Here is a 27,353-nt window from a genome sequence, read left to right as displayed (position 1 = left end):
AGAGTTTGAGAACAGGAACCAAATCTTGGAGATTCAGTGGCAAGCCTTCAAGAAAATACTGATTGATTCAGCCAGAGAGGCATGTGGTGAGGTTGTCTGCAAGGATAGAAAAATCAGAACTCCCTGGTGGACACAGGAAGTTAAAGAGGCAGTGAAGGAAAAGAAGAAAGCATATCAAAAGTTCCTGTCAAATAAGTCAGCTTGTGCTCTTAGAGAATACAGAGACAAATGCAAGAAATACAAGGCCGTGAAGTATAGTCTCACACGTACTAGAACTCATAGACTTAGGAAAAGCCTCTGGCTGGGACCAGATCCTTAATCTACGTTGCTATTATTCAATTGTATTAATCCTGATTCTCCACACATTCATTAGGACAGTTCACTTAAAGCATTAGACAAATTATTTACACTCAACTTATTAAACACATGGACAGATTTTAGCGCACACAACCTTTTTCTCATTAACATAAGGCAAAATTACACTATGCACAATCTTAACATTAAGTAACACAAGCATTATTCAAGCTATAGTATTCTATTATACACATTTAAACTGACGTTTGGTTTTCTGACTTCTTCAAACACATTATACTATTAGTTAGACAGAACCAACATCTATCTCTTCTGTACACACAATCTAGGCTACTAACATAAAGCAGTCTACTTACAAGGTCTCTATATTATGTACAGTCCTGAATCCAAAAGGGTTAAGGGTGAATTCCACTGGCTCCTTCCTTTTTCTTGCGCAATGCTGTGATCGGGCATTATCTGACGGTTTCAAATTCCTTCCTTGTAACTTTAATGCATTTTTCATTGATGTTAGGAACTTCGTCAGCTACTGCAAATCAGCACGCACGTGGATCAGTACGTTCTTCGAAGAATTTCACAGAAGGATATCTTGTAATACTGCCAGCGAACTCCCCATGATCTCCAGAAACTACTGCGGAATTGTGACTCTTCCCATCCTCGAAAAGCTTGCCCAAGGAACAAAAATAAGAGCCTTCGAGCCTCAATCTCCGCCTTTTATATCATATCCAAAAAAATTCCTGGATTTACCGGTAGCTCCCTTATCACCCATGCTTACAGTAGGTTTTGGCAGCAAAACTCATAGTCCGGTCTTTGAGACTGTTATTGACATTCACTCACTAGCCTAATCCTGTCTGAGCTTTTTAGTTTTAGCTTGTGGTTCTGCATTCAGTTATTTTAACCGTATATTAAAAATTATTATACATTAAACATGTTACATGCATTTCTAATTATATGTATTTAATGGCCCATGTAAAATCGATATAGGTGAAAAATATTTCTATTTTTCACCACAAGAGATTTTACATTAGGATGTGGCATGCAAGTAAGAGTATTTGCATCAATATAGTTTATCAGGTTTTGAATAGGAACTCAGTAGGCATTACATGATGCAAGAGTACTTGTGGATTTTAGGGAATATTATAGATCAGGTATACTATTGTCATAAGTATTAGGAAATATAAGAAGAGAGAGGTATCACTCAGCTTACCTCAGGGCTGGAGGATAAATCAAGCAGGATTTAAATGGATAAGTATTATTATTAAACAGAAGCTGCTAAAAGCAGAAAATATTGTGGAGGGAATATAAAGAGAAAGGTGATCAGCAATCTTGAGTAAGTATATAAAGCACAAGCAAGAAGCATGACTATCTTGTTGAGAAGAACAAAATCAGAATTTTAGAGAAACTAAGCAAGCAAGCCAGTGGCAATCCCATCTACATGAGAGTTAAAGAAAGAATGATTTCTGGTAGGATAACTTGAAAGATGTTGATGATAAGGAGGTGACATAAGTAGAAAGATTGGTGTTTGTTTAATTGTTGAATGATCACTTTGTGAAGGCATACTATCTCCCATAAAGGGGATAGACGTAAACCATCGGTTCCTCATGGAACGGCTTTATAAAGAAACATATGAAACTTTACTTCACTCTCCTAACTTAAACAGATCATGGTTTACGTCTATCCCCTTTATGGGAGATAGTACTTTTATAATTCAGCTAATCTTTCCTAACTTTTTATTGTATATATAATTTTTTTTTTTTAAGGAAATTTATTGACCTTTTTAGTTATCTTACACTAGCTACTTAGGTGGCGCTTTTTGGAATTGTCAGTTATTGTTTAATTTGAGCTTAAAATGTACTGAAGATGCCTGTGACACACAGGCAAAAATTATACTATTAAATAATCTTTATACGTGAGTTTTTCTGTTATTAATTTTGTATTTATATGTCTGCTCATGGTTTGCCATTATTAAAACTTATTGTGAGACTTTACAGAGCATCTATTTCCAAACAATCTGCTAGATACAACAAAGTATTAGTAAAGAAGGCTAAATGCATTAACAGAATAATTTTCCTAAACCGATGTAAGATGGCTCAGGTTATTCCTACCTGTTGTAAAATAAAAGACGTTTTTAGGTCTCCAAGAGCTCACCAGATCTATTTAAAAGCTAGTAAGTCTTTTTTGAATTATCAGCTACATGATGCTAAGAAATCTCTAGCCCTCTTAAATAGAGAAATTATGGACATCAAGAAGGCTCTAGAATCTGTTTTAACGGCTGAAACTTTTAACACTTTATTGCACATATCTTTGGCTTCTTACCTAAAGGTCTTTAATGATTCTCATGATAAATTAAAGCGCAAGTTTGAATCATTGGTTAGTCTCTCTAGATCCAGTAATATTGTTAGGGATACAGATAAAATAGTTATCGATGTTTCTGGACATCCACTAACAGACAGTGGGCGTTTTGTTTTATCAAAAGGACATGATTTTGCTGTTGCACTGAATAAGGTGCCCCTGATCGATTTTTTTCATAGATAGACAGAGTATTCAATCCTTATCCCAAAAAAACAGCCAACAAGTTACATTTTGAATGTGCGAAAATTCTTTTTAATGCCAAACCTCCACGTCCTAATTTTTCTTACTCTGAATTTAAAGCATTGAAATCACTTAAGAATAACAATAATTTAATTATTACGAAAGCTGACAAGGCAAAGACTGTAGTTATTCAAGATAGGAAGGAATATGAAAGAAAAAATGTCTCTGTTACTTTGTGACTATTCAACTTATAGGCCTCTTACATCGGATCCTATCGGGAGTCAAGTGAAGAAACTTACTTCTCTTATAGATAATGTATCTACATGGAATGAAGATCAAAAGAAAAAACTTAAAACCTTCTTCGGTCATCCACCTAGATTGTATGGTCTTCCGAAAGTTCATAAACCAGGCATTCCGTTGAGGCCAGTTGTAGATTATATAGGTTGTCCCAGTTACAAAATTTCAAAATTTTTATCAAGTCTTCTCACTTCTTCAACTGGAAGAACTAATACTTATATAAAAAATACTTTGGATTTCAAAAATAAAATTTCAGATCTTTATTTGGACGTTTCGGATATCATGATCAGTTTAGATGATGTTTCTTTATTTACAAATGTTCCTTTATCTGAAAGCATTGAATTACTGCAATAGGAATTTCCTTCAGACATTGTAAAAATATTTGATTTTGTAATACATTCTGGTTATTTTTCCTTTAAAAATAAGTTGTATCAACAAATTGAAGGAACAGCAATGAGCAATCCTCTTTCTCCTGCTATCTCCAACTTATTTATGGAACATTTTGAACAACGTATCTTTGACAACATTTCTCCCAGACCTACTCATTGGTTCAGATATCGATGACATTTTTGCTATATGGAATGGCTCCTCTGATGAACTTCAACAGTTTCTCACTAAGTTAAATGCACTTCATCTAAGGATCCAGTTTACCCTAGAAGTAGAATCAAATAAGCAGTTAGCCATTTTAGATCTTCTAATTCTTCGCCAACCAGATGGTAACCTACATTTCTCAGTCTATAGAAAGAAGACTCATACAGGCCATTATATCCATGCTGAATCTCATCACCATCCCAGTCAGAAGGCAGGAACTATTAAAACACTGGTTCATCGGGCCCACTCCTTTTGTTCTTCAGACGATCTATTACAGAAAGAACTGCAATATATTACTTCTTCCTTTCTATCTAATGGATATAAAAATTCCTTCATCAAAAGAGCTTCGAGTAGTTTTAATATGTCTTCCTCTTCAAATACAGAAGAAATAACGCACATTCCTATCCGTTATGTACAAGGCATTAGTGAACGTATAGCAAAAGTTTTAAAACCACTGAATATTTTTGTTGCCTTTCGACCATTCAGAAAAATCTCCAGTTTTCTCACTTCTCCTAAGGACAAGCTTCCACACCTTAATTCTCCAGGCGTTTACCAGATTCCTTGCTCTTGTGGATTATCTTATTTTGGACAAACAGGAAGATCTGCCTCTGTTCAGCTAGAAGAACGCCAGTCTTATATTCAATACCTTGAACCTGAACAATCTGGACTTGCAGAACATGCCATCATCTCTAGACATAGAGTTTATTGGAAAAAGACAAGAGTCCTTCACAAAAGTCAGTTCCTCATGGAATGGCTTTATAAAGAAACATGCAAAACTTTACTTCACTCCCCTAACTTAAACCAATCTGATGGTTTACGTTTATCCCCTTTATGGGAGATAGTACTTTATAATTCAGCTAATCTTTCCTAACTTTTATTGTATATATAATTATTATTATTATTTTTTTTAAGGAAATTTATTGACCTTTTTAGTTATCTTACACTAGCTACTTAGGTGGTGCTTTTTGGAATTGTCAGTTATTGTTTAATTTGAACTTAAAATGTACTGAAGATGCCTGTGACACAGGCGAAAATTATACTATTAAATAATCTTTTTATGTGAGTTTTTCCATTATTAATTTTGTAGTAACATAGAGATATTGCAATGCGGGCAAAGGGTAATGGTTGTAAGTTTAATGTAGCAACATGCAGTTATGCACGTTTTGATGAAAAGAGCTGCGTATGATGGATTTCAAGAAATTGATAAGACAAAGGATATTTGTGAGTGATGTGGACAGAGAATTGAACTTCACAAGGCACATTGCAAAAGTGAGCAGAATAACTCAAAAGATTACTTAATGTTGAAGAACTCACATGTAGAGAGAAAGAGGTTATTATTATTCCTCTCTGGAATAATAAGGAAGGCTTTGATATGGCCATCAGAACTACTGTGCAAAATTTCTTGGGGATGTGGAAATGTTAAAGGGGATTCAGATACAAAAGACCACAATGGTGACTGGTCTGGTCTGTGTAATTTTCCTCATGAGTAAAGCCAAAAAGTTGGGGAGTTATAAAGTTTAGTTGATAGGCAAAAATGGTTAGTTGGGGATATCATAATAATATAAGTTACTAGAGGAGTTTTATAGAATAGATTCTGAATGAGTTCAAGGAAGAGTATGATAGGTATTATAGGAATAATGGTTGATATGGCCTCTGGTGATGAGGTCTTTTGTAATAGTGATAGTAATAATTATGTTTATTTTTTATAATCTTATTAATTATTTTAGAATCTTGATAGTTTAATACTTATAAAATTTATAATAATTAAGTTAATTTCACACATAAAATCACATATTTTTAAACAGGGACATCATTACAATCGACAAAGCAACAGGAAAAATCACTAGACTAGGTCGTTCGTTTACCCGTGCTAGAGACTATGATGCTATGGGCCCACAGACTAAATTTGTGCAGTGTCCAGAAGGAGAGCTACAGAAACGAAAAGAAGTGGTACATACGGTCACTTTGCATGAGATAGATGTTATTAATAGCCGAACACAAGGATTTCTTGCATTGTTTTCTGGTAAGTCATATAATAATGTCCATAATCTTTAATTTTTATGAATTTATAAATTCATTTCACTTATGCATTTCTTAATGGACAAATAGTTGACACTTGAATTAGATGACATTTGAATACTGATTTTGATAATGATTCTTGTCTTCTTTTGGGCCAAAACATTAGTGGACATCTCAGCTTTCCCTCATCCACATTGAATTACATCTTCTATTCCTCTTCCTCTCTCACCATAGTAAGAAAAATCTATCATGTTTTTAAAAATCTGACTATCAGATCTCCACATAAACACGAAAGTATGTCATAATCAACAAATATTTTAAATTATGCTCATCCTGCTTTCCTTACTATATAAAAGAATTGGTAATATTAACAAAATTTGTTAATGCTTACAAATACTCATCTTCAACCACTGTACTACACCAAGAAATCCTAAAAGAGCTCTTCTGGCACTGGCAGTATCCTCAACTGCTCATATACCGGTCATCTCCATATAGTTCAAAATCCTCTGTCATCACAAATCAACTGATACGTCGCCCTTTTTTTTCTTTGACCAATGCTATTTGATTTAGTGGTTACTACTCTTTCCTTTGCCTTAATATATATATGTTGGCCTCTGTCTGTTGTTGTTTTTGACCCTTATATATCCCTAAATCATCTGCCTAACATTGAGTATACGATCTTACTGCTTATCTGACAATCTCTAAATATTTGGGCCCCCAGAATATACCAATTCCCTGATCTCTATGTTCCCCTAAGTCATCCACATTCGCTCAGACAAATTTATTTCCTGCGCCAGTCTGGGCTTTAAGGACAGAGTTAAACTAGGCTTAGGAAGGTTATAGAGTATCAGATGCTACTAATATAATTTGCTTAAATCAGAAGCCGTAGGTTTTCTAGTCTGTATGCAGTCGTGCCCCTTTTCCTTTCTTATTTAGGATGTCCCTGCACATGTATATGATCACCAGGTTCGTATTTTTATGAAGGGTCTAGGTCAGTCACATGGTCAGAAAAACGAGCATGAATGGTAACATACAAATTTAATGAATTCATAATTAATTTACAATACAAAGACAAAATTGACATTCATGCTAGGTTAAAACTCTTACGTTTCTCTCACTCTCATTCTTAGATAAACATGGATTTCTTAATCGTTACAACACTATTCCTACAACTCATTAAATATTTAGTTTACAACATAAAAGGAACAGCTAGGTATTTGGCACATTATTGGTCTCCTTCGAGTAGGTTACGACAGAATCTCTAGTAAGTTAATAGTTCTCAGAATTCAGTCTAATGGCATAGATTCATACACACATATATTAATTCTTCATGCTTGTCCTTATTATTAATTCGAGATATACTTTCTTCCATTTTCTGTTAGTCAAGTTCTCTAAAGGGCTAGAATATGAAAAAGTACTTATCTACTCTATCTTAGGTTCCTTCGGGATTTTCTCCATCCGTCCTTCCTTCCTACAGGGTTCTGTTGCCACGTGGGAATCACGTGCTCTCCCTGGATCGGGGGCTCGGTTTCCTTACTAAGGATTTATGTCGATGCTATTCCTTACCGACGGCCTGCGCTCAAAATTTGCTGTGTTCTGTGGTGGTGCCATACTGGGATTTCTCGAAGATCAGCTCTTAAGGATAAGAACTGAAACATGATGCCACTCGAAGCACACGGTGAGAATACAGGAACAAACAAAATGGGGGGGGTGGGTTCTGTTGCAAGTTTTATATGTTCCCCAAGAGCGCCACCTTTCCGAGTTTGATCTCTCCTTTCGCCCTTTTGATTCGTCCCTGACTGGGTGACTTCACCGTTCCTCATACGGGGCTTTCCAATTCCAGGAATGCATGCATCTTGATGTTTTCTCAGACGTAGCACCCACGGACGCTTACGCTGCTATTGTAGTATTGGGTGACCTTTGCCCCTTCTTACCGAATTATTGGCATTCTTTCACATGTAGAAATTCACTGATAATTACTCTCATTTGAGCCCTCCTTTTTTTTTGACTTACAGTTACATTAAAGTATAAACATACTAACTACGATACATACAAACAGTTCTTATTCTAAATTGCCAGTTGTTTGTTATTTCTTTTAAGACATATGCCAAAATGATAAGTATGCTCATTTAATGGATATCTTCTGTTAGACTCTGGAAAGGTGACCTCATTTAGAATGAGGTTGCCCGTTTCAGATCTAACACAACATACCAAAAACTTGTACAGTTATAAATTCCCATATATTCATAACATCTGTAAAACTATCAAACATATCTCAGTGCATTCCAGTTACAAAATTATCTTTACAACTAGTAATCAACTACAAACTCACTAAAACATAAAACCAGAATAATACCATCCAGTATACGATGTCTTAATATTATGTACAAATTCAACTGTCATCCTGGATGCAGCTAGCTGCATCTGATTCATTATCCGTTCTGTGGAATCACTCTTATTGAACATTACCATGAATGCAATATTTCCATACTTGACTACTTCCATCAAACCACATAGCATAAACAAAAGAACACAACTACTGAAATATATTTCTCTACATGCTGTACAATTAAAACACATCCTGAATATTAAAAAGGTCACTGTCATTAATTTTCAAGAAAACAAAAGCAAATTAAATTGCTCAGTCTTTAGTTATAAGAACCGACTACTATGCAGTAAACACACATACAAACCTACATATTCACAACCAGATGGCACTTCATAACTAATTACTCTCCTTTACTCCTCAGCATTATGACATGATTTATTTGAAAAGCAAGTACATCGCCATGAATAGTATAAATTTTCTATGTTTCTTGTCTTTTTAATTTTTGTTCTTTCTCTTTAGTTTACTATTATATTCTTGCTTACTTATATTCATGCATTTCCCATTTTCAAATCTAATACTGTTTCAGCCTCATTACTGAGTTCAGTATTAATATACATTAAAATATAAAATCTTTCAAGTAATCAACTTAAAAATGCATCAAATAGGCAATCATCTTTCTGTTGAGATGTTCAGGTATGTTAGTATTGATTATTAATTACTATTGCTAATGTTAGATGAAAGGGGTCAGCTCCTTATATCTAAAAGTTAGCCATTTGCCTGTTCAGGCTTTACTGGTTCTTCTTTCTCCCCCTCCCATCCCTTTTTTGTCTGCTTCTTTTGGTAGCCAATATCTTTCCATTTCTTTCCATATTCCTTGATCTTAAACTATAAATAGTTAACTCTTTTAATGTCTTCATTTTTTTATATGGTCTAAGTGTGGGCATCCATTAATTGTTCTTAGAAATCTAGTTTCTGCTGCCATATTTCACCTTTTATCTTTCCTTTTAACAGTTCATATTTCTGTACCATAATTTTCTTTGTATGACTTTTTAAAACAAAGTCTCTTTTAGTTGTATCCTTCTCTACACTTCTTCATTTATGTGTAAAATTTCTCATGATGAGTAATTACATTACTTATGATGTTTGATTTTACATGGTCAGCTCCTTATATATAAAAGTTAGGCATTTGCCTGTTCTGGCTTTACTGGTTCTTCTTCCCCCCTCCCCCCCATCCCTTTTTTGTGTATGTTGTATCCCATTTTCCATCACCATTGGGAATGGGAAATGGAAAGTGGATGAGATGGCAGGTGGGAATATGATAATGGGAAAGCAGCTGTTTTGCCATTACTGAAAGAAATAACCAAAGTTCATACCTAATGCTAATTATTGTAGTTGATATAAACTATGTCCGCAAGGTTAGCTTAGTGGATGTATGCTTCGCAACCATATGCTTGGGGAAGGAGTAGCCTAGGTTTGATTCTCGTCGGTGACGTGAGGAGCTAAAGGATCTTCCTCATCCTTTCTCATCTTCCTCATCCAACTTAGCCAGTCTTGGGTGTGGGCAGTAGGGTTTTTCAACCAATTTATCCTGGGGTTTTTCATCCCACAAAGCAGGCAAACCGGCCTTGAGAACTCAACACTATGGACATAGGATACACCGGGGCGTAGGGCTGACCACCTTATCCTGTGAATGGTTTGAGGTCCAATGATTAATAAACCCTTGACACTACAAGGTAAAAGAGGGAAAAAAGAGAATGAGATGAGATATGTAAAATATTCACTAAAATGTTATTCTTTGTAAGTTATAGTGTTCAGCCTTTGTTATACTAATGTGGCACATGAGTCAAGAAGTTTACGGTAAGATTAGTAAAGAACAAAGAAGATCACCATAAATAGAAAGTTACAAGACTTGCAAAGAATGACGTCATCGTATCCAAAGGTCAACAAGTGCCAAGGACAAGGATTTTGAAAAGCATGCAAAGATGGCGTAAATATACTCAAGGGTGAGCACGTGACCAGTTTAGAGAAGCACGCGCAATTGAAAAAGACGGAAATCTAGGCTTATTTAAAGCACCTCGTAAGTAAGCAAATTTATCCCTGGTTTCTCAAGGCATTCTCTTGCCTGTGATCATGACACTTGCAGTCGGGAAGTGAAAGAGAAGCTTTGTTGGTTCATCTTCAGAGTTCTCAAGGCGTTCTCCTATCTGAAGATCACCGCCATTCATGGTTGGAGTGTAAAAGAGAAGCTTTGTTTGTGATCTATTTGGATTGCCACTATGAGGGAAACATTGTATCGAATCATCAGGAAAGGAAGGAACAACACAGTGAGTGAAGTAAAAGATAAGAAGATTCTTGTGGAACATTTAATTAATGTGATGGACTGTTTGTGAAAGGGGGAATTTGTAAGTAATAGTGATTGTATAAGTAATAGTGATTTATGCTTAACCAGTGTGTGTTTCAAAATTGCGTAATGTTTAGATCTTAAACTATCTCAGAGCTAAAGTTTAGAGTAGTAAAGGATTTGTATCTACTTTGTGTGTGTATGCTGTAAATACTCCTTAGGCCTAAACAACATACTGTACTGTAATTTGTCATTGTACTATCTCTAAAAATTTTGAACCAGCTTGAGAAAGCATGCAAGAATTTTAATTATTTCCCATGACTGAATTAAGTTAGAGTAGATTAAAGCAGGTAACAAGAATACAATTAAGATACCTACATTGTCTTTGGATTAACGTCTTATACTCTCACTCTCAATATATAGTCTATGTATGTTGAGGCTTAAGTGCTGTTAAGAATTCATGTTAGAGGTTTAATGGAATATTAACAGCACTGAGAAAGGATTAAAACTAATTTTAACACTTCCAATATTTCGTCTCCGTCACAGAGACATTTTCGGGGATTACAAAAACTTTTTGTAGCAACACACACACACAAATACAATACAAAGTGAAACTAAAGTCCTATCTAGGTGGTGTGCCCTCTATGGGCATTTGCAGGTTGCATTAAACTTCCCAAAATTTGGGAAACTTTACAGAGATCCCTCTTTACATCCCAGGCCACCTGCAAATGCCCATAGAGGGTGCACCACCTAGATAGGGCTTTAGTTTCACTTTGTATTGTATTTGTGTGTGTGTGTGTGTGTTGTTACAAAAAGTTTTTGTAATCCCTGAAGATGTCTCTGTGATGGAGACGAAATATTGGAAGTATTAAAATTAGTTTTAATCCTTTCTCAGTGCTGTTAATATTCCATTAAACCTCTAACATAAATATATAGTCTATCTGGTACAGTTGATAAACAAATAAATTTGCTAGAGCGTTGAGAGATAAGATATAGTATAAGCATGTGTGTGTGTGTGTGTGTGTGTATGACAGCATTCGAAGTTAAGACGGCTGATCATATTAACGAAGGTTAATTAAAGACAAAGACAACACAGGGCATTACTAAATATAATACAGGGGGTCCTCGAGTTACGTTGGAGATCCATTCCTACGGACCGACGTAAGGCGATTTTCGATGAAGTTGGAATTACCATAGCCTAAGTTATTTACCTAACCTAAAACACCCTAAAGTCATACATATATATATATATATCAAGAAACAGAACTAGGCCATAGGAAAATGAAAGGGAGAACATAATTACTGTATAGTACAGAAAAATGACAAAAATGAAACTGTAATAAAAAAACCCACATAAAAATGAGAATAATCCTCAAAATGACAAATGTAACTGTACATTCTGTACAGATGATTACAAAAAACAAAAACGAAAACAATTCTTTACCTTTTATTCCGTGGTTGGATAAAATCACCACTAGCAGCTTCACCTTGCACCTTAAGGTTATGTAAATTGCTCCGAGCCTTAAACTGCATAAACCAACCTTTACTAACATTAAACTCTTCACCTGCACTCGTTTCCTCCCTTTCACTTTTCAATGCCTCAAACAAACTTTTCGCCTTTTCTTGAATTAACATGAGGCTAATTGGGATATGCCGTTGTTGTTGGTCTTCCAGCCAAAGAACAAGAAGCCTTTCCATCTCAATCATGGGTCTACTATGTTTTTTCGTAATCACAGTCGATTTCATGGGTGCCAATCCTTTCATGTGTTCAAGAATGCGAACTTTATCCTTGATAATAGTCCCGACTGTGGTACGACTTAAGTTCAACGGGCAGCCGATGTCCATGGCGTTTCTCCCTTTTTTGCCCTTTTAATAATATCTAATTTCACTTCTAATGTAATGGCTTTCCTTTCCTTCGACACTGCCATCGGAAGAGTCTGCCTTACATTTTGGAGCCATATTGAAGGGTAAAAAGTCACAAAAAAACACAAACACAAAAGTAAGAGAGCGGATGTAAACAAAGCATGCAATACCCAAAGAGTGTATGCTGAGACCCAAACGGTGCGTAACGGCATATTCTTCTGCCACGCTCACAAACAAGTTCGCTCACGACGTTTGAATTTTACGTCGTGCTGCTTCAAGTCGAAATTTATTTTTTAAATTATTTATGGGATTACTGCCATAAAGTCGAAACGACGCATGTCGAGGACCCTCTGTATAGATAAATTTTCCAAATGGCACAGTCCACACGTAAAATTAACAATAGAGTAGGAGTGGTCATTACTTCATAAAATTTAAGTTGGGTTTCTTGTCTTCTTTTTTTTCCTCTCTCTCTCAGTGGCCTTTTAATTGTTACACAGATTTTCTGAATTTTTTTATATTTTTTCAGCTATATTTTTGTCTTTTAAGAAATGTTATTCTTCTTCTTCTTCTTCTTTCACTCTGCCTTATCCCATGTTAAACGGGGTCGGCGTACCAATCTTTAACCTTCCTCTTCCAAGTTCTCCGGTCCAGAGCATCCTTTAGACTCCATCCTTTCTCCCTAAGATCCTCTGTCATCTTATCCCTCCACCTGAGCTTGGGCCTGCCTCTTTTCCTCCTTCCCTCCAACTCCATATACTCCACTCGTTTACCAACATACTCGTCACCCTTCCTCTAAACATGTCCAAACCACCTCATCCTACTTTCTTGCATCTTCTTGCCAATTGGTCCCACCTTAACCATCCCTCTGATGTAGTTATTCCTTATCCTGTCCTTCTTTGTCACATCACTCATCCATCTCAACATCCGCATCTCCGCTACCTCCATCTTCCTCTCCTGTGCCTTGGTTATAGGCCACGTCTCCACACCATGGAGCATCGCCGGCCTCACCACCATTTTATAGAGCTTTCCTTTCCTCTTACAACTCACTCTCTTGTCACACAGGACCCCCCGCTCATCTTCCTCCAATTCATCCAACCGCATGTTATTTGGTGCTGTATTTCCTCATCCAGGTCACCATTCCTCTCGACAACTGACCCAAGGTACTTGAATTTCTTCCGTGAAATTAGTCTTTCACCCTGGAGTTGTATGACAGTATCCTCGTCGCTCCCCGTTGACATATATTCAGTCTTCACCCGGTTAATTCTCATGCCGCTCTCCTCCAATGCCTTTCTCCACTCTTCCAGGGTATTTTCAAGCTTCTCTCGGGATGATTCGCATAGAACAACGTCATCAGCAAACAGCATGCTCCATGGTGCCTCCTTCTTGACATCCTCCACTAGTACATCCATGACCAGGTCAAAGAGGTAGGGGCTCAGAGCTGACCCTTGGTGTAGCCCTACGACAATAGGGAACCCTTCTGTCATGCCAACACTAGACCTGACCTGAGTTTCTGTTCCCTCATACATCTCCTTCACCAACCTCACGTACTTCTCCGACACCCCCTTCTTCCTCATACACCTCCATACCTCCTTCCTGGCCACTCTGTCGTATGCCTTTTCCAGGTCTATAAACACCATGTGCAGATCCACTTGCATCTCTCTATATTTCTCCATCAATCGCCTTAGCGCCTTATTTTCAAGCTTCTCTCGGGATGATTCGCATAGAACAACGTCATCAGCAAACAGCATGCTCCATAGTGCCTCCTTCTTGACATCCTCCACTAGTACATCCATGACCAGGTCAAAGAGGTAGGGGCTCAGAGCTGACCCTTGGTGTAGCCCTACGACAATAGGGAACCCTTCTGTCATGCCGACACTAGACCTGACCTGAGTTTCTGTTCCCTCATACATCTCCTTCACCAACCTCACGTACTTCTCCGACACCCCCTTCTTCCTCATACACCTCCATACCTCCTTCCTGGCCACTCTGTTGTATGCCTTTTCCAGGTCTATAAACACCATGTGCAGATCCACTTGCATCTCTCTATATTTCTCCATCAATCGCCTTAGCGCAAATATTGCATCCGTTGTCTCTCTTCCTGGCATAAATCCAAACTGCTCCTCACCAATTTTTGTTTCCTGCCATAACCTTGCTTCAATTACTCTTTCCCATATTTTTAATGTGTGTGACATCAGCTTGATTCCTCTATAGTTGCCACAGTCTTGAACATCTCCTCTTCCTTTGTAGATTGGGACGAGAATACTTTTCCTCCATTCCCCTGGTATCTTTTCCTGTTGGGCTATTTTACACATCAGATCCCATAACATATCCACGACCTCATTGCTCAAACTTTTCCACACTTCCCCAGGTATCTGGTCTGCTCCCACAGCCTTTCCATTCTTCATTTTTCTCAGTACCCAAACCACTTCCTCTCTACTTATGTCTTGCACCGGTCTCTCATTTACCTCTCCATCCTCGCACCTCTCTCTTGGATTCTCCTCATTTAGTAGTTTTCGGAAATATTCTTTCCATCTTCCTCTGATTTTGTCCTCATCTTGTAATACTACTCCTGAGGCATCCTTTATCTGCTTGACTGATGTTATGTCTTTCGAGGCCTTATCTCTGTCTTTCGCTATTCTCAACAACTGAGCTTCGCCACCGTTTCTCTCCAGTTCTTCATAAACCTCATCAACTGCCCTCGCTTTCGCCCTTGCCACAGCTCTCTTTGCATTTTTCTTTGCTAATCTATATGCCTCCTTGTCGGCTCTAGTTCCAGTCATGTCCCATTTTTTCTTTGCCTCTTTCTTTTCCTTGATCTCCAACTGCACCTCCTCATTCCACCACCATGCCTCCTTATCCTCAGGTGGTCCCTTTCCTGATGTTATACCAAGCACCTCTTCTTCAATTTTTCTAATATTCCGACTATTAATGTCCCACCATTCTTCCACATCCTCTGGTAACTTCATTTCTTTCAATACCTCTTCTTTAAACTTATTCCTTGGTCCTTCCTCTTCCAATTTCCACCACTTTATTCTCCTCTGTACCCACCACTTCTGTCTATTCTTCTTTTCCCCTTTTATATCACAGTCTACCACAACCAACCTGTGTTGTGCTGCTACACTTTCTCCATTAATCACTTTACAGTTTTTCACCTCCTTCAGATGTTTCCTACGGAACATAATATAGTCAATCTGACTCATTCTATCGCCGCTCTTATAGGTTATCAGATGCCCAACTCTCTTCATGAACCACGTGTTAGCTATAGCCAGATCGAAGGCCACAGCATATTCTATGATTTTTTTTACCTTCTTCATTTCTTTCACCACTACTCCAACCTTTTAAGAAATGTTAGTATGCAACCTAAATAATTAAACTGTATAATTTTAGAATTTTATCTTCTGTGACTATTTTTCGTCTAATATATTTGCCTTTAAATGCCATGATGTCTGATTCTGATTGCCAGGTCTCACTAATGTCTACAATCTGAGTCTCAACATATTGATTAAGGCAACAAATTATACCCCATAGTTTCTGATACTCATAGCATTCTTGTACAGACATAATAATCTACTTGCATGTTCTTTTGTATATTCTTGTCTGCAGTCTGCATGACACAGTTGACAACTTACAGATCTCTATTCTTCTTTAGTGCCTTATACGAGGGTTGTTTGAAAGTTTAGTAAAAAAATAAGTTAAACACAAATTTTTTGTGCAGGGTATTATACACCCGTTCAGTTGAGATGCTTACAATCTCAGCAATCTCATGCACTTTCACTCGTCTGTCTTCCATAACAATACCATGGATTTTGTCAATCATTTCCTTCGTAGTGACCTCAGTTGGGCATCTGGAGCATGCTTCAAAGTGTTTAAACACGGCCGATGGACTTACGACCACATTTAAACTCATTTATTCAGAAATAAATAGCCTTTAATGCTGCTGCTGCTGAGTCTCATGAACTGCATCTAACTTGGCTTTGATCTGCGCTGCCATCCACTTCTTCGAATAAAAGTGACACTGGTATGAATGAATGAATTGTGTCACCGTCTATTGGAAATTTACCAAACTTTTCAAACAACCCTCATACATCTAGACATCTTTGGACATGTTTGATGGGTCTGAATGGGACAAACACAAAGTTGAAATTGTTCTCTCTCATCAACGTTTCCACGACAAAGCCCATTCCCATCATTAACACAGTTGTATAACATTGTTGCTTTTACTCTCACATACTTACCATTCCTCCTTTTATAATTTAGTTTCCCTGACTCTCTGTGTTAGATCTCATACCAGTTATTAGTTTTTCTAGACTCCTGATACCAAACGCATTCAGGTCTCAACAATTATACTAATTGAAAGACTAAAAAACTAGATACAAAAACATATGGCAGATGAACAAGCAGGGTTCCGAAAAGATAGAAGTACCATACAACAGATATTAGCCCTTTGGCTCATCACAGAAAAGGCACGAAGAAATAATAAAAAAGTATTTACATGCATTGTGGACTTAAAAAGGCCACAATCACAAAATCAGAAATGAGGATATAGGAATCTCCATTGATGGAATAAGACTCAACCACCTGTGCTTTGCAGGTGACATTGTTTTACTTGAAGAAGACAAAATGAAACTAGAGCAAGTGATATATATATTCTAAATAGAGAAGGGAAAAGATACAGATGGAGGATGAATATATTATATTATTATTATACACCTCCAGAGAGTCCAAAGACTCATCGAGGGAGGACACCTACTCCACAACTCTGTCTCCTTCACTCAATCCACCAACTAACCGCAACTACACCAATGCCATCTACTGCCGACCACCACCACCAGTACTTTCACAGACAATCACAAACATATAGAAAAGACAAAAAACAATGGATTTTGGTGAAAGAGAGATTGGAAAAAAGATTATTGTAGATGGAAAGGAACTTGAGAATATGGAATAGTTTGCCTATCTTGGAAGTTGTATAACACATGATCTAAACTGTAAAAAAGAAATTACAATTAGGACTGCGAAGGCTTTCACAGTGCTAAAATCCATGGACAAAATTTGGAAGAGTTGAAATATCAGCCTAAAAACCAAACTAAGTATTCTTGAGACATGCATCTTTAGCAGTATGTTATATGATTGTGAAACTTAGATAATGACAAAGAAATCAGAGAGAAGAATACTGACTTTTGAAAGAAAGTGTTATCATAAAATTTTACGAATTGGATGGGCTCAAAAGATAAATGAAGAAGCCTACAGAAGGATACAACTAAAATAGACTCTTTCAAAAAGTCATACAAAGAAAATTAAAACTCTTTGGACATATTTGTAGAATGTGAAGTGACAGAAAGTTAAAGTCATTGGTGTTTCGCCCAGTGAGCGGAACAAATGTCAGAAGTCATCCTCACTGTGAGTGGGGCCAGTGATATTAAAGACTAGTGTTGGGGGAACCCTTCAAGAATTAAGTCATGCTGCAATGAACAGACATGACTGGGACCATATAGTTAACATGACATCTGACACCTACGGGTGCTGTGCCTATGGTTTGCGATGATGATGATCTACATATTTTACACTATATAGTTAAACATTATGAGTAGTTTATATTACATTACAGTGATTAAAAATTGATCCTGTTGGCAAAATTAAATAATTACTACTGTGGCTCACGTGTGTTAAACTTAGTCATGAATTTTCCACAGGTTTCTCTATATAATCAAAATTAAATAATGTTGAGTGCTATTTTTGGATAAGTCTCTGTTTTGAAACTTGCCATTCATCTCCTGAAGTAAATGATGGACCTTCTGTTGAAAGTGTGGACAGCAAATGGAAAATGGAGATTCCCAGAATATAGAAACTATTTAGATAATGTCTTAATGTACCACGTCTCATTAGTAGCGAGATGGTGTCAGTTTCCAGCCGGAGTCTGCTTCTGATACTTGCAAAAATTCCTTTGTTGTTGATCCGTTTTTAGATGTTTTCCATTCTTCTTCGACATCTTAGGCTTATTTCTTCTGCCAATGTTTTTATAGAGTGCTTAAGGATCAAAGCTGTATATAAAACTGATAGGAGATCTCCAGTAGCCTTTAAAGGAATGCGGAGAACCAACCAGGACTTCTGACCTAATGTCCAATCCTCACCTTCTCTTGGTGCATCTACCTGGATACTGAACGAATGAAGATGGGCTAGAAATTTGGGATTTAGCCAACCAAATTGTATTTTTATTGGCTTAAACCAAAATATAAAATGATGGTACAACATGACAGAATTTCATGCTGGCTGTGGTGTCATCCGGTTAAACAAGGACCTGTTGTTTTTGCCAGAGAATCAGAGCGAAGAGCGAAAAGTCAATTATTATCAACATAAGAAGCCTGAATGGCAAAGAAATGGAGCTAGCTAAGGAACTGGATAAGTACCAGATCGGTATAATAAGGATGATTGAAACAAAAAAAGACAAAATCTGGTGAGATTTTTCTGAGCAATAAATACAAAATGTTATATTTAGTCAATGATAATCAGGGAAAAGAAGGTGTAGCTATAGTATTGAACATAAAATGTGAGGCTAATCTATTTGAATGGCAAGCAATATCAAATAGAATGATGTGGGCAAATATCAGAATGGGAAAGTAGACAATGAGACTTATCTGTGTCTATGGTCCCACAGAAGGTTTTACTAAGTAGAAGTGGAGAAATTTTTTGAGGCTTTAGAAAAAGCATCTGACACAACGAAAATGGAAATGTTGGTCCTTGTTGGAGATCTAAATAGCAGATTAGGAAATGATTGTCAGACATACAAAAATATTTTGCAAAAATTTGGATAAAATAGCAAAGCTAATAATAATAAAGGATGATGAGATGAGATGATGATAATAAATACAAATACTTGTTGGATTTCTGCTCAGGACATGGACTGGTTATTACTAACACAGTGCTCCACCATAAAAATGTGCACAAATTCACATGGAGAGAAGAGGCAAGGAATAAGAAAAGTCTCATTGACTTTGTTATTATTGAGAGTGATGTTTTCTCACTGGTGCAGGACACTAATAGTGTATACAGATGATTTGAAATTGGAAGTGATCACCATTTAGTCTTGAGCATGATAAAATTGAATTTCATATTGAAAAGAAGAACATGTAAGAAAGTTTTAAAGTGAATAAAAGTTGAACAGCTCTCAGATATTGAACTGTAGACTAAAATACACAAACATTATTCAAGAAAAAATGAAAAACTTTGGAAACAGGAACCAAACCTTGAAGAGTCAGTAGCCAATCCTGAAGAAAACATTGATTGATTCAGCTAGAGAAGCATGTAGTGAGGTCTGCAAGGATAAAAAAAAATGAGAACTCCATGGTGGATACAGGAAGTTAAAGAGGCAATGAACGAAAAGAAAACATATCAAAAGTTCCCAGCAAATAAGTCAGCTTGTGTTCTTAGAGAATACAGTGATAAATGTAAAAAGCTAAACACTGTGTAAAACTAGCTGAACAAAAGTCATAGGAAGATTTTGTTAAGAACATAGAAAATAAATATCAAAACGGTGGCAAAATATTCTGGAGGCTGTAGAAAAAGCTCAGAAATGAAGGAATGAATGCTGTAAAAGAAATTAGAGATGATAAAGGTGACATGGAAAGCTGGTGAAAAAGATATCCCTGATGTATGGAGTAATTACTTCAAAAAATTGCTGAATGAAACAATCAGTGACAGCACAGTAGCAAAAAACACCCAACAGGCATGCAATCAGAAATACATATCCATAACTGAAGTAAAAAAAAAAAAAAAAAAAAAAAAAAAAAAAAAAAAAAAAAAATCCATCGAAAGGATGAAATGTAGAAAGGCAGTGAGAATAAATGATGTTCAACCAGAAATGCTCAAGTTTTAGGTATAAAAGTCTTTCAGTGGCTGCACTGCATAGTTCAGAAGGATGAATTCCAGATGATTGGAGTAGAGCTCTCATAGTACCCATATATATAAAAAGGGAAATAAATGTGAGAATTACAGAGGTATTTCTCTACTAATTTATGCAAGTATACTTGAGAAAAGGTTGAGAAGGATTGTGGAAGGGAAGCTTGGTGAAGAACAAGCTGGATTTTCAAGCCAGATAGAGGCTGCCAGGATCAGATTTTCACTTTATGATAAATAGTTGATAAATCATGGGTATATAACAAAGATTTGTATTTAAGTATTGTAGATCTGGAAAAGTCATATGACAAGGTGCCAAGATTTCAAGCTATTCAAAATGCTACAATTGTATGGTGTTAATGGGTCATTATATCAAGCAATCTTAGTGTTTATTTGAATTGTCATTCGCCAGTTAGAATTGATGGAAGTACAGGAAGATGGTCTGATGTAAAATCTGGTGTCAGACAAGGATGTACATTATCCCAACTGTTATGCTTTATCTATATGGTTCACATTATGAAGTATAATACTGGTATTTCAACAGCCGAACCTCTTCCACGTGGTGCCTGCTTGGACTGGGATACTTAAAACAACCTCAACAGACTTCGAATGACAGGACGCTGCAAACAAAACCTCATCAAATGGGCTACCTCCACTGCGCCAGATAATTGTGAGTTCTGGACAACCCAGTCCATGGTATACCTTCTTTCTTGTCCCCTTCTTCAATCACCTTGCACAAAAGAGGAACATCTGATCATATTTATTGTATATAACTTATGTATAGTTTCCTTTTTTCTTCATATTTTACTTATTAGTCCCTGTGTAATTCACCTATCAAATTTAAGCTGTTCTCATTTGTAATGTATCCTAAATTTGTTGTAAATAATGTTGTACCACTTACTTACTACTTTACCATTTGTGCTTGGATATGAAATAAATAAATTATGAAGGAAAGTGGTATTAAACCAGATATCAAAATTGGAGATTAATCTCAGCTCTTTCCTTTATCCTTCTAAATAAACCCAGTGCTAGTCTGCAAGATTCCCTGATTAAATTGAATAACTGTTGTAAAAGATTTGGTATGAAAGTCAGCAATAACAAGACAAAGACAATGAAAATAGGCAGAAACATTGAAAATATCAACCGTATTATGAATGGAGAACCTATAGAACAAGTAAAACATTTCAGCTACCTTGGATAATCTTTAGTGAAGGTGGTAAATTAAATATGGAAACAGACAACAGAATCAACAAAACCGGTATGGTAGGAAATCAACTGAATAAATTTATATGGAATAAGAGAGAAATTAGTCAAAACACTAAATTAGCTATATACAAGATAGTGTTTAAACCAGTTTTAACTTTTATTCTAACCCAGCTCTCACATGGATGTGAGAGCTGGGTTAGAATAAAACACTTGACCAAAGACTAGAGACCACAGGTATGAGAGTCCTGAGAAACATTAGAGGTGTGAACAGATCGCATCAGTGGCAGTATATTAAAAACGAGGATATTAAAAAAGAACCTAAAGTAGTTTGCATTCAGGAATGTGTTAGCGGAGCTAATCTCAGGTGATATGGCCACTTAAACAGAATGGGAGAGAGCAAAGATTAGCAAAACAAGTGTTCTCTGCCAGGTTGGAGGTTGGTAGGAAAAAGACTCAGAGGAAGACAGGATATAGCTGGATTGATACAGTAAAAAGTGCCTTAGAAGATAGAAATATAAGATCTGATAATTTTAGTCTTTGACAGGTAAAGATTGATTTGGAGGAAAATTGTAGATGGGAAGTTAGTAATGATGCAATTCTTTCCTGTAGTACTATCATATTCTGTACACCCCTTGAGTGAATTTGATGATGTTTTTATAGCTAATTTTGGTAACTTTTTTCTAACCACTCGTTTATAGCCTATTTTTTTAGCCAGATGATGAACTCTCTCATTTCCTGTTACCCCTTATGTTCCCTCACCCAGCAGAACTTAATTTCCCATTCCTCTAGGGTGAGATTCCTTACCAGATTTTGTGTGTCTGCTCTATTAACACTAGGTGGTTCTGGTTTTTTATGTTCTCAATAACGCTTCTACTACCACTGTAAATTGTTGCCGTCTTTTGAAGAGGTGTTGAATTCTGGTTCCCAGAGATATATGAGTGAATAAATTATAGCGAGTTTATTCTGCTTGATTGTTTGAGCAGAAGGGATGCATTCTACAGTAGTGTTCTTGTATAAGCGACTGTTTGTAATATACTATGAAAGAACAACCAACGTTCCATTCTGTTTTACTCTCATCAATTTATATGTTGATTCCTTATGTAGTATTCATCACTTTCCTTCTCTTTAATAGATGTTATCTTTGCTGGGTGAGGCCACTTACTGTAGTGTAGTAGAAGTTCGTAGTGATTTGGATCAATCTCAGCATTTCCATTATATCTTCCTATATATAAGACTGTATATCTTCCTATATCTTGTATATCTTCCTATATATCTTGCATCTTCAGGTAAATCAGGGTTAGACAAGCAATAATGCAAGCTCCCTTGGAAGATATTATCCTGTATCTTTTAAGTATTTCTATGGCTGTATGGCTTTGAACTCTGTTTAAACTTTTGCTGTTTTTTCTTAGATTTTGGTCCAAGCTGGTGCAGTGTATGATATCGATGGTATGTATCATTTTCAGCAGTCGTTGGCCTAGTCCCCAATTTATCTTTGCTGACTTAGCTTGAATGTTTACAATTTGTAAGCTTTATCTGACAGCTTGTGTAGCTCAGTGGATGTGGTGTTTGCACACCATGGCGCTTGGCTGCACGAAGGAAGACTTGGTTTCGAGTCTAGTCGGCGACTAGAGGAAATTTTTCTAAGCCTTTTTTCGACCGGTTCTCGAGTTAGTCGATCTCTGGCACGGGCAAGTGGGTTTTTTCTCCCGGAAACTCTGGTTTTTCGTCCCGTAAACCCAAGAAAATCGACCGTAGACCTCACATTATTTCAGACATTAAATATGAGTGTTAGGGTTGGGGACCACGAGACGGTGGCAGCTGTAGAGCCGTCTCTCTTCACTGCGTGTCGCTTAATTAGAGAATGCTTTGGGTTAGCTATCTCTGATTGGGTACCAGTGGAGATTGAACTTCCCACTCAGTCTCCAAAAAGTTAGGGCTAAAAACAGCCTCGCCTACTCCCTGTATATATGGGCATAAAAAGGCGTTAGCTGATTTTTTTCCCCCCCCAACCACATGTTGGGTTGGTGGACTGAAAACAGAAGTTTTTGGAAACAGTCTTTTTATCATTGCTATTTTTCTGAAATGTGGCCAAAAGAAATTTAGTTCTTGGTTATTTCTTCATCCTCATCATTAATGAGAAAGCAGGCTTGATCTGATGTCATTATGAACCTTAGTTTTTTTGGGGGGTTGATAGTGATGAGAATAAGTGTAAAGATATCTGTTAGTGTGTGTTACTTTTCTGTAAACTGTAATCTTCATTCGTTCTGATAGTAAGCAAGTCTTATATCAAGAAAAGGAAGCAAACCATCAGTACTGTAAATTTAATTTTTAGATGTTGGTTGTTCAAATGGAGTAAGTTTTGACCATAACTCCAGACCAAGGAAACATCGTCAAGTATCTCTTTCAGAGTCTTGGTTTTAATGAGAAAGAGTTGATAGCCAGGAAAGGTTTGGAGAAAGAGTTGATAGCCAGGAAAGGTTTGAAGTAAGAGTCAGTTTAAGAAAAGAGATTTGGTCATGGTGGTTGAACTGGGCATTATCAAAAGTAACTGGAGATCAGGTCTTTTTGTGAGAAAACAAGCAAAACTGTGTTTTGGATGCATTCAAATTGACTGGGTTGTTTTCACTCCAATCAAGGATACTGTAGAGATCAGTGTTCAGGATACTTATTATAGATGTTCTTGAAGCTTGAGATGTTTGAACACTGCAAGGCTTGTCATATGAATAAGACAAGTGAAGAGTGCTGCATCTGCAAAATTATGAATAGCATTTATATAAACCAGGAAGAGGGTGGATGACAGATTCCTGAGGGATAGCTGCTAATATTAACAGGAAAATCTGAAGTAAAAATGCCCCCCACCATTACACGTGAGAGAAAACTGGCAATACAAAACGAGGAAAGCAGTCTATATAATGGTAATTTGTTGAGACGCCCTCGGTGCCAGACGATATCAAAGGCTTTGCAGATGCAAGTGCAATGGCACAGGTTTCTCTAATCCTTCATATGGAACAAGACCACAGATACATGGTGTAGATCAGGAGATATATCTTTTGTGGATCTGTGTTGGCAAAATTCCTACTGGTGGTTACTAATTAGATGGCAGTTCATCAAGTGTTGAAGAAGTTGACTGTTGATTTATTACCTTTTCTGGGAACTGCCTGCATATGATCTTCCTTCCATGCTATAGGGTGGACGTCAGCTGAGTACAATAGGTGGGATTTCATCAGGACTGGCTGCCTTTGTGGTATCTTAAGTTTTTTTCCCAAGATTCTTCTGATTGTCTTTTGATTGAAGGTCACAGGAGGTATGAGATATAATGTTCTAGGCAGTGAAGGATTTAATTTGCCCATTGTAAGGGTTAATGGAATAAACACAGCACATATAAATAATTAAACAACACATTAATCACTGCTATATTTCATCTCAGTTGCTGAGATATTGTCAGGGAAACAGTATTAAAATTGCAGACACACACATATTTGCACAAAACAATAAGTGGGAAAGATTAGACTGAAAGCCTAAAGTCCTAAGAGGGGTACCCTCTATGGGTTCTCTTGGCTAGCCTTAGCTGTGTTGGGCAGGAGGCCTAAGAATTAAAGTTTCCCAAATTTTGAGAAGTTTAATACAACCATATGTATTAAGATTAGGTTGATTTTTTAAATAAAAATAATTAATCTAAAATAAAAATGTATTAATAATAATAATTATTAATAATTTAATATTAATTATATTTATAAATAATTAATTTTATTATTTATAAATATAAATAATTAAATTAAGAAAAAAGAGCCTGTGTAGCTCTTTGGAAGTGGCTTTTGCACTCCACGGAGGTAAACTGCCCAAAGAAAGAATATTGTGAGTTTGATTCTAGTTGCCAACTAGAGGAACTTTTTCTAAGTCTTTTTTCGACCATTTCTGAGTTAGTCGATCTCTGGCATCGACAAGCAGGTTTTTTCCTCCTGAAAACTCTGTTTTTCGTCCTGTAAACTCAGGAAAATCGACTGTAGAGCCACACTATTTCAGACATTAAAAATATTATGTTAGGGTTAGGGACCACAAGATGGCAGCACTTGGCCATCTCTTCACTGCATGCCGCTTAAATTAGAGTTAGCCTTTGGCCAGCTATCTCTGATTGGCTACCATTGGAGATTGAACTGCCCACTCATTCTCCAAAAGTTGGCAGCCTCATCTACTCCCTATAAGAATATAAAAAGGTGTTAGATTTTGATTTTTTTAAATATGCAGTTGGTTCTGCATATGAGATTGAAATTGAACAAATTGAAATCAAGATGCAGTCAATGTTCTGGAGGCTATTGACAAAGCTTAGAAATAGAGGAGAGAGTACTGCAAAAGGAATCAAAGATGATAAACGTAACATGAAAACCTAAGATAAGGATATCCTAAAGTCTGGAGCAATGGCTCATTTAACATCTTGGAAGAAAGAGCCAAGCAGTGAGAATGATACTAGAAAATTTTCAAGAGGAATGCAAGAGGAGTACATATCAATACTTGAGGTAGAAAAAACATCAAAAACTTGAAATGTGGAAAGGCAGCTGGAGTAGATTGATATTTGACCAGAAATGCTTAAGTATGGAGGCATAGAAGTACATTGCATAATTCAGAAGGCCTGGTCTAAAGGTCAAATTCCCAATGATTGGAGTAGAGCTCTCATAGTACCATCTGTAAAAAAGGGAATAAAACTGAATGTGAGAATTGCAGAGGAATTTCTCTATTAAGTGTTCCAGGTAAGATTTATGCAAGCATACTTGAAAAAAAAAGTTGAGAAAGATTGTGAAAGAGACATTTGGAGAAGAATAAGCTAGGTTCAGGCCAAATAAAGGCTGTCAGGATCAGATTTTCACTTTAAGACAAATAGTTGAGAAAGCATGGGAATATAACAAAGATCTATATTGAAGTTTTGTCAACTCTGAATGGAGATCCTATAGAACAAGTAAAATATTTCAACTATTTAGGCATAGTTTTTTTTGGTGAAGATAGGAAATTATTATTTGACACCTCCAGGGAGTTCTAAAGGGTGCTTAAGGGTCAAAACTGTATAACTGAGAGGAGAACTGACCAGGGCTTCTGACCTAATGTCCAATCCTCACCTTCTCGTGGTGCACCCTGTTGGGTATCTACTTGGATACTGAACGAACGAGGATGGGCTGGCAATTTGGGATTTAGCCAACCAAATTGTATTCTTATTGGTTAAACCAAAAAAAAAAATGATGGTGCGACATGACAAAATTTCATGCCGGGTGGGCCGTCGCCCAGTTAAACAAGGCCCCAGTTGTTTTCGCCAGGGAACCAGGACGAACAGCGAAAAGTCAGCTACTGGAAAAAATCTGAAAACAAACCCCAACTCAACATCACCAGAGGATCGGTACTATCAACATAAGAAGCCTGAATGGCATAAGATAAGTACCAGATTGACACAATAGGGGTGACTGAAACAAAAAGGACAAAAACTGATGGGATCTTTCTGAGCAATAAATACAAAATGTTATATTCAGGCAATGACAATCAAGGAAAAGAAGGAGTAGCCATAGTATTCAACACAAAATACGAGGCTAATCTTCTTGAATGGCAGTCAGTCTCAAGTAGAGTAATGTGGGCAAATATGAGAATGGGGAACTGGACAATGAGACTTATTTGTGTCTATGGTCCCACAGAAGGTTTTACTAAGGTAGAAGTGGAGGAATTTTTTGAGGCTTTAGAAAAAGCAACTGACACAATGAAAAAGGAAAAGTTGGTCCTTGTTGGGGATCTAAATATCAGAGTAGGAAATGATTGTGAGACATACAAAAATATTTTGGGAAAATTTGGAGAAAAGAGCAAAGCTAATAATAATGGCAAATATCTATTGGATTTCTGCTCAGGACATGGACTGGTTATTACTAACACCATGTTCCAACATAAAAATGTGCACAAATTCACATGGAGAGAAGAGGCAAGGAATAAGAAAAGTCTCAT

The 27,353-nt window shown here is 36.7% G+C and overlaps 1 protein-coding gene across 3 annotated transcripts in view; it reads left to right on the top strand.

Moving 5' to 3' along the window:
• The window catches only part of rept (RuvB-like helicase 2 rept), a 190,777-nt gene that overhangs the window by 123,077 nt on the left and 40,347 nt on the right, over positions 1-27,353 (top strand). For all 3 annotated transcript variants that reach the window (XM_090394501.1, XM_090394503.1, XM_090394502.1), the window contains one exon: positions 5,535-5,752. In XM_090394501.1, coding sequence (XP_090250627.1) covers positions 5,535-5,752 — 218 coding nt within the window. The remainder of the gene's footprint in view (positions 1-5,534; positions 5,753-27,353) is intronic.

The sequence above is a fragment of the Typopeltis vanoorti genome, chromosome 6 (assembly GCF_054136105.1).
Source record: "Typopeltis vanoorti isolate ZY-2024b chromosome 6, IOZ_Tvanoo_1.0, whole genome shotgun sequence".
NCBI classification, from domain to species: domain Eukaryota; kingdom Metazoa; phylum Arthropoda; class Arachnida; order Uropygi; family Thelyphonidae; genus Typopeltis; species Typopeltis vanoorti.
Note: the sequence above shows the minus strand (reverse complement) of the source record. Positions and strands in the feature narration are given on the sequence as shown.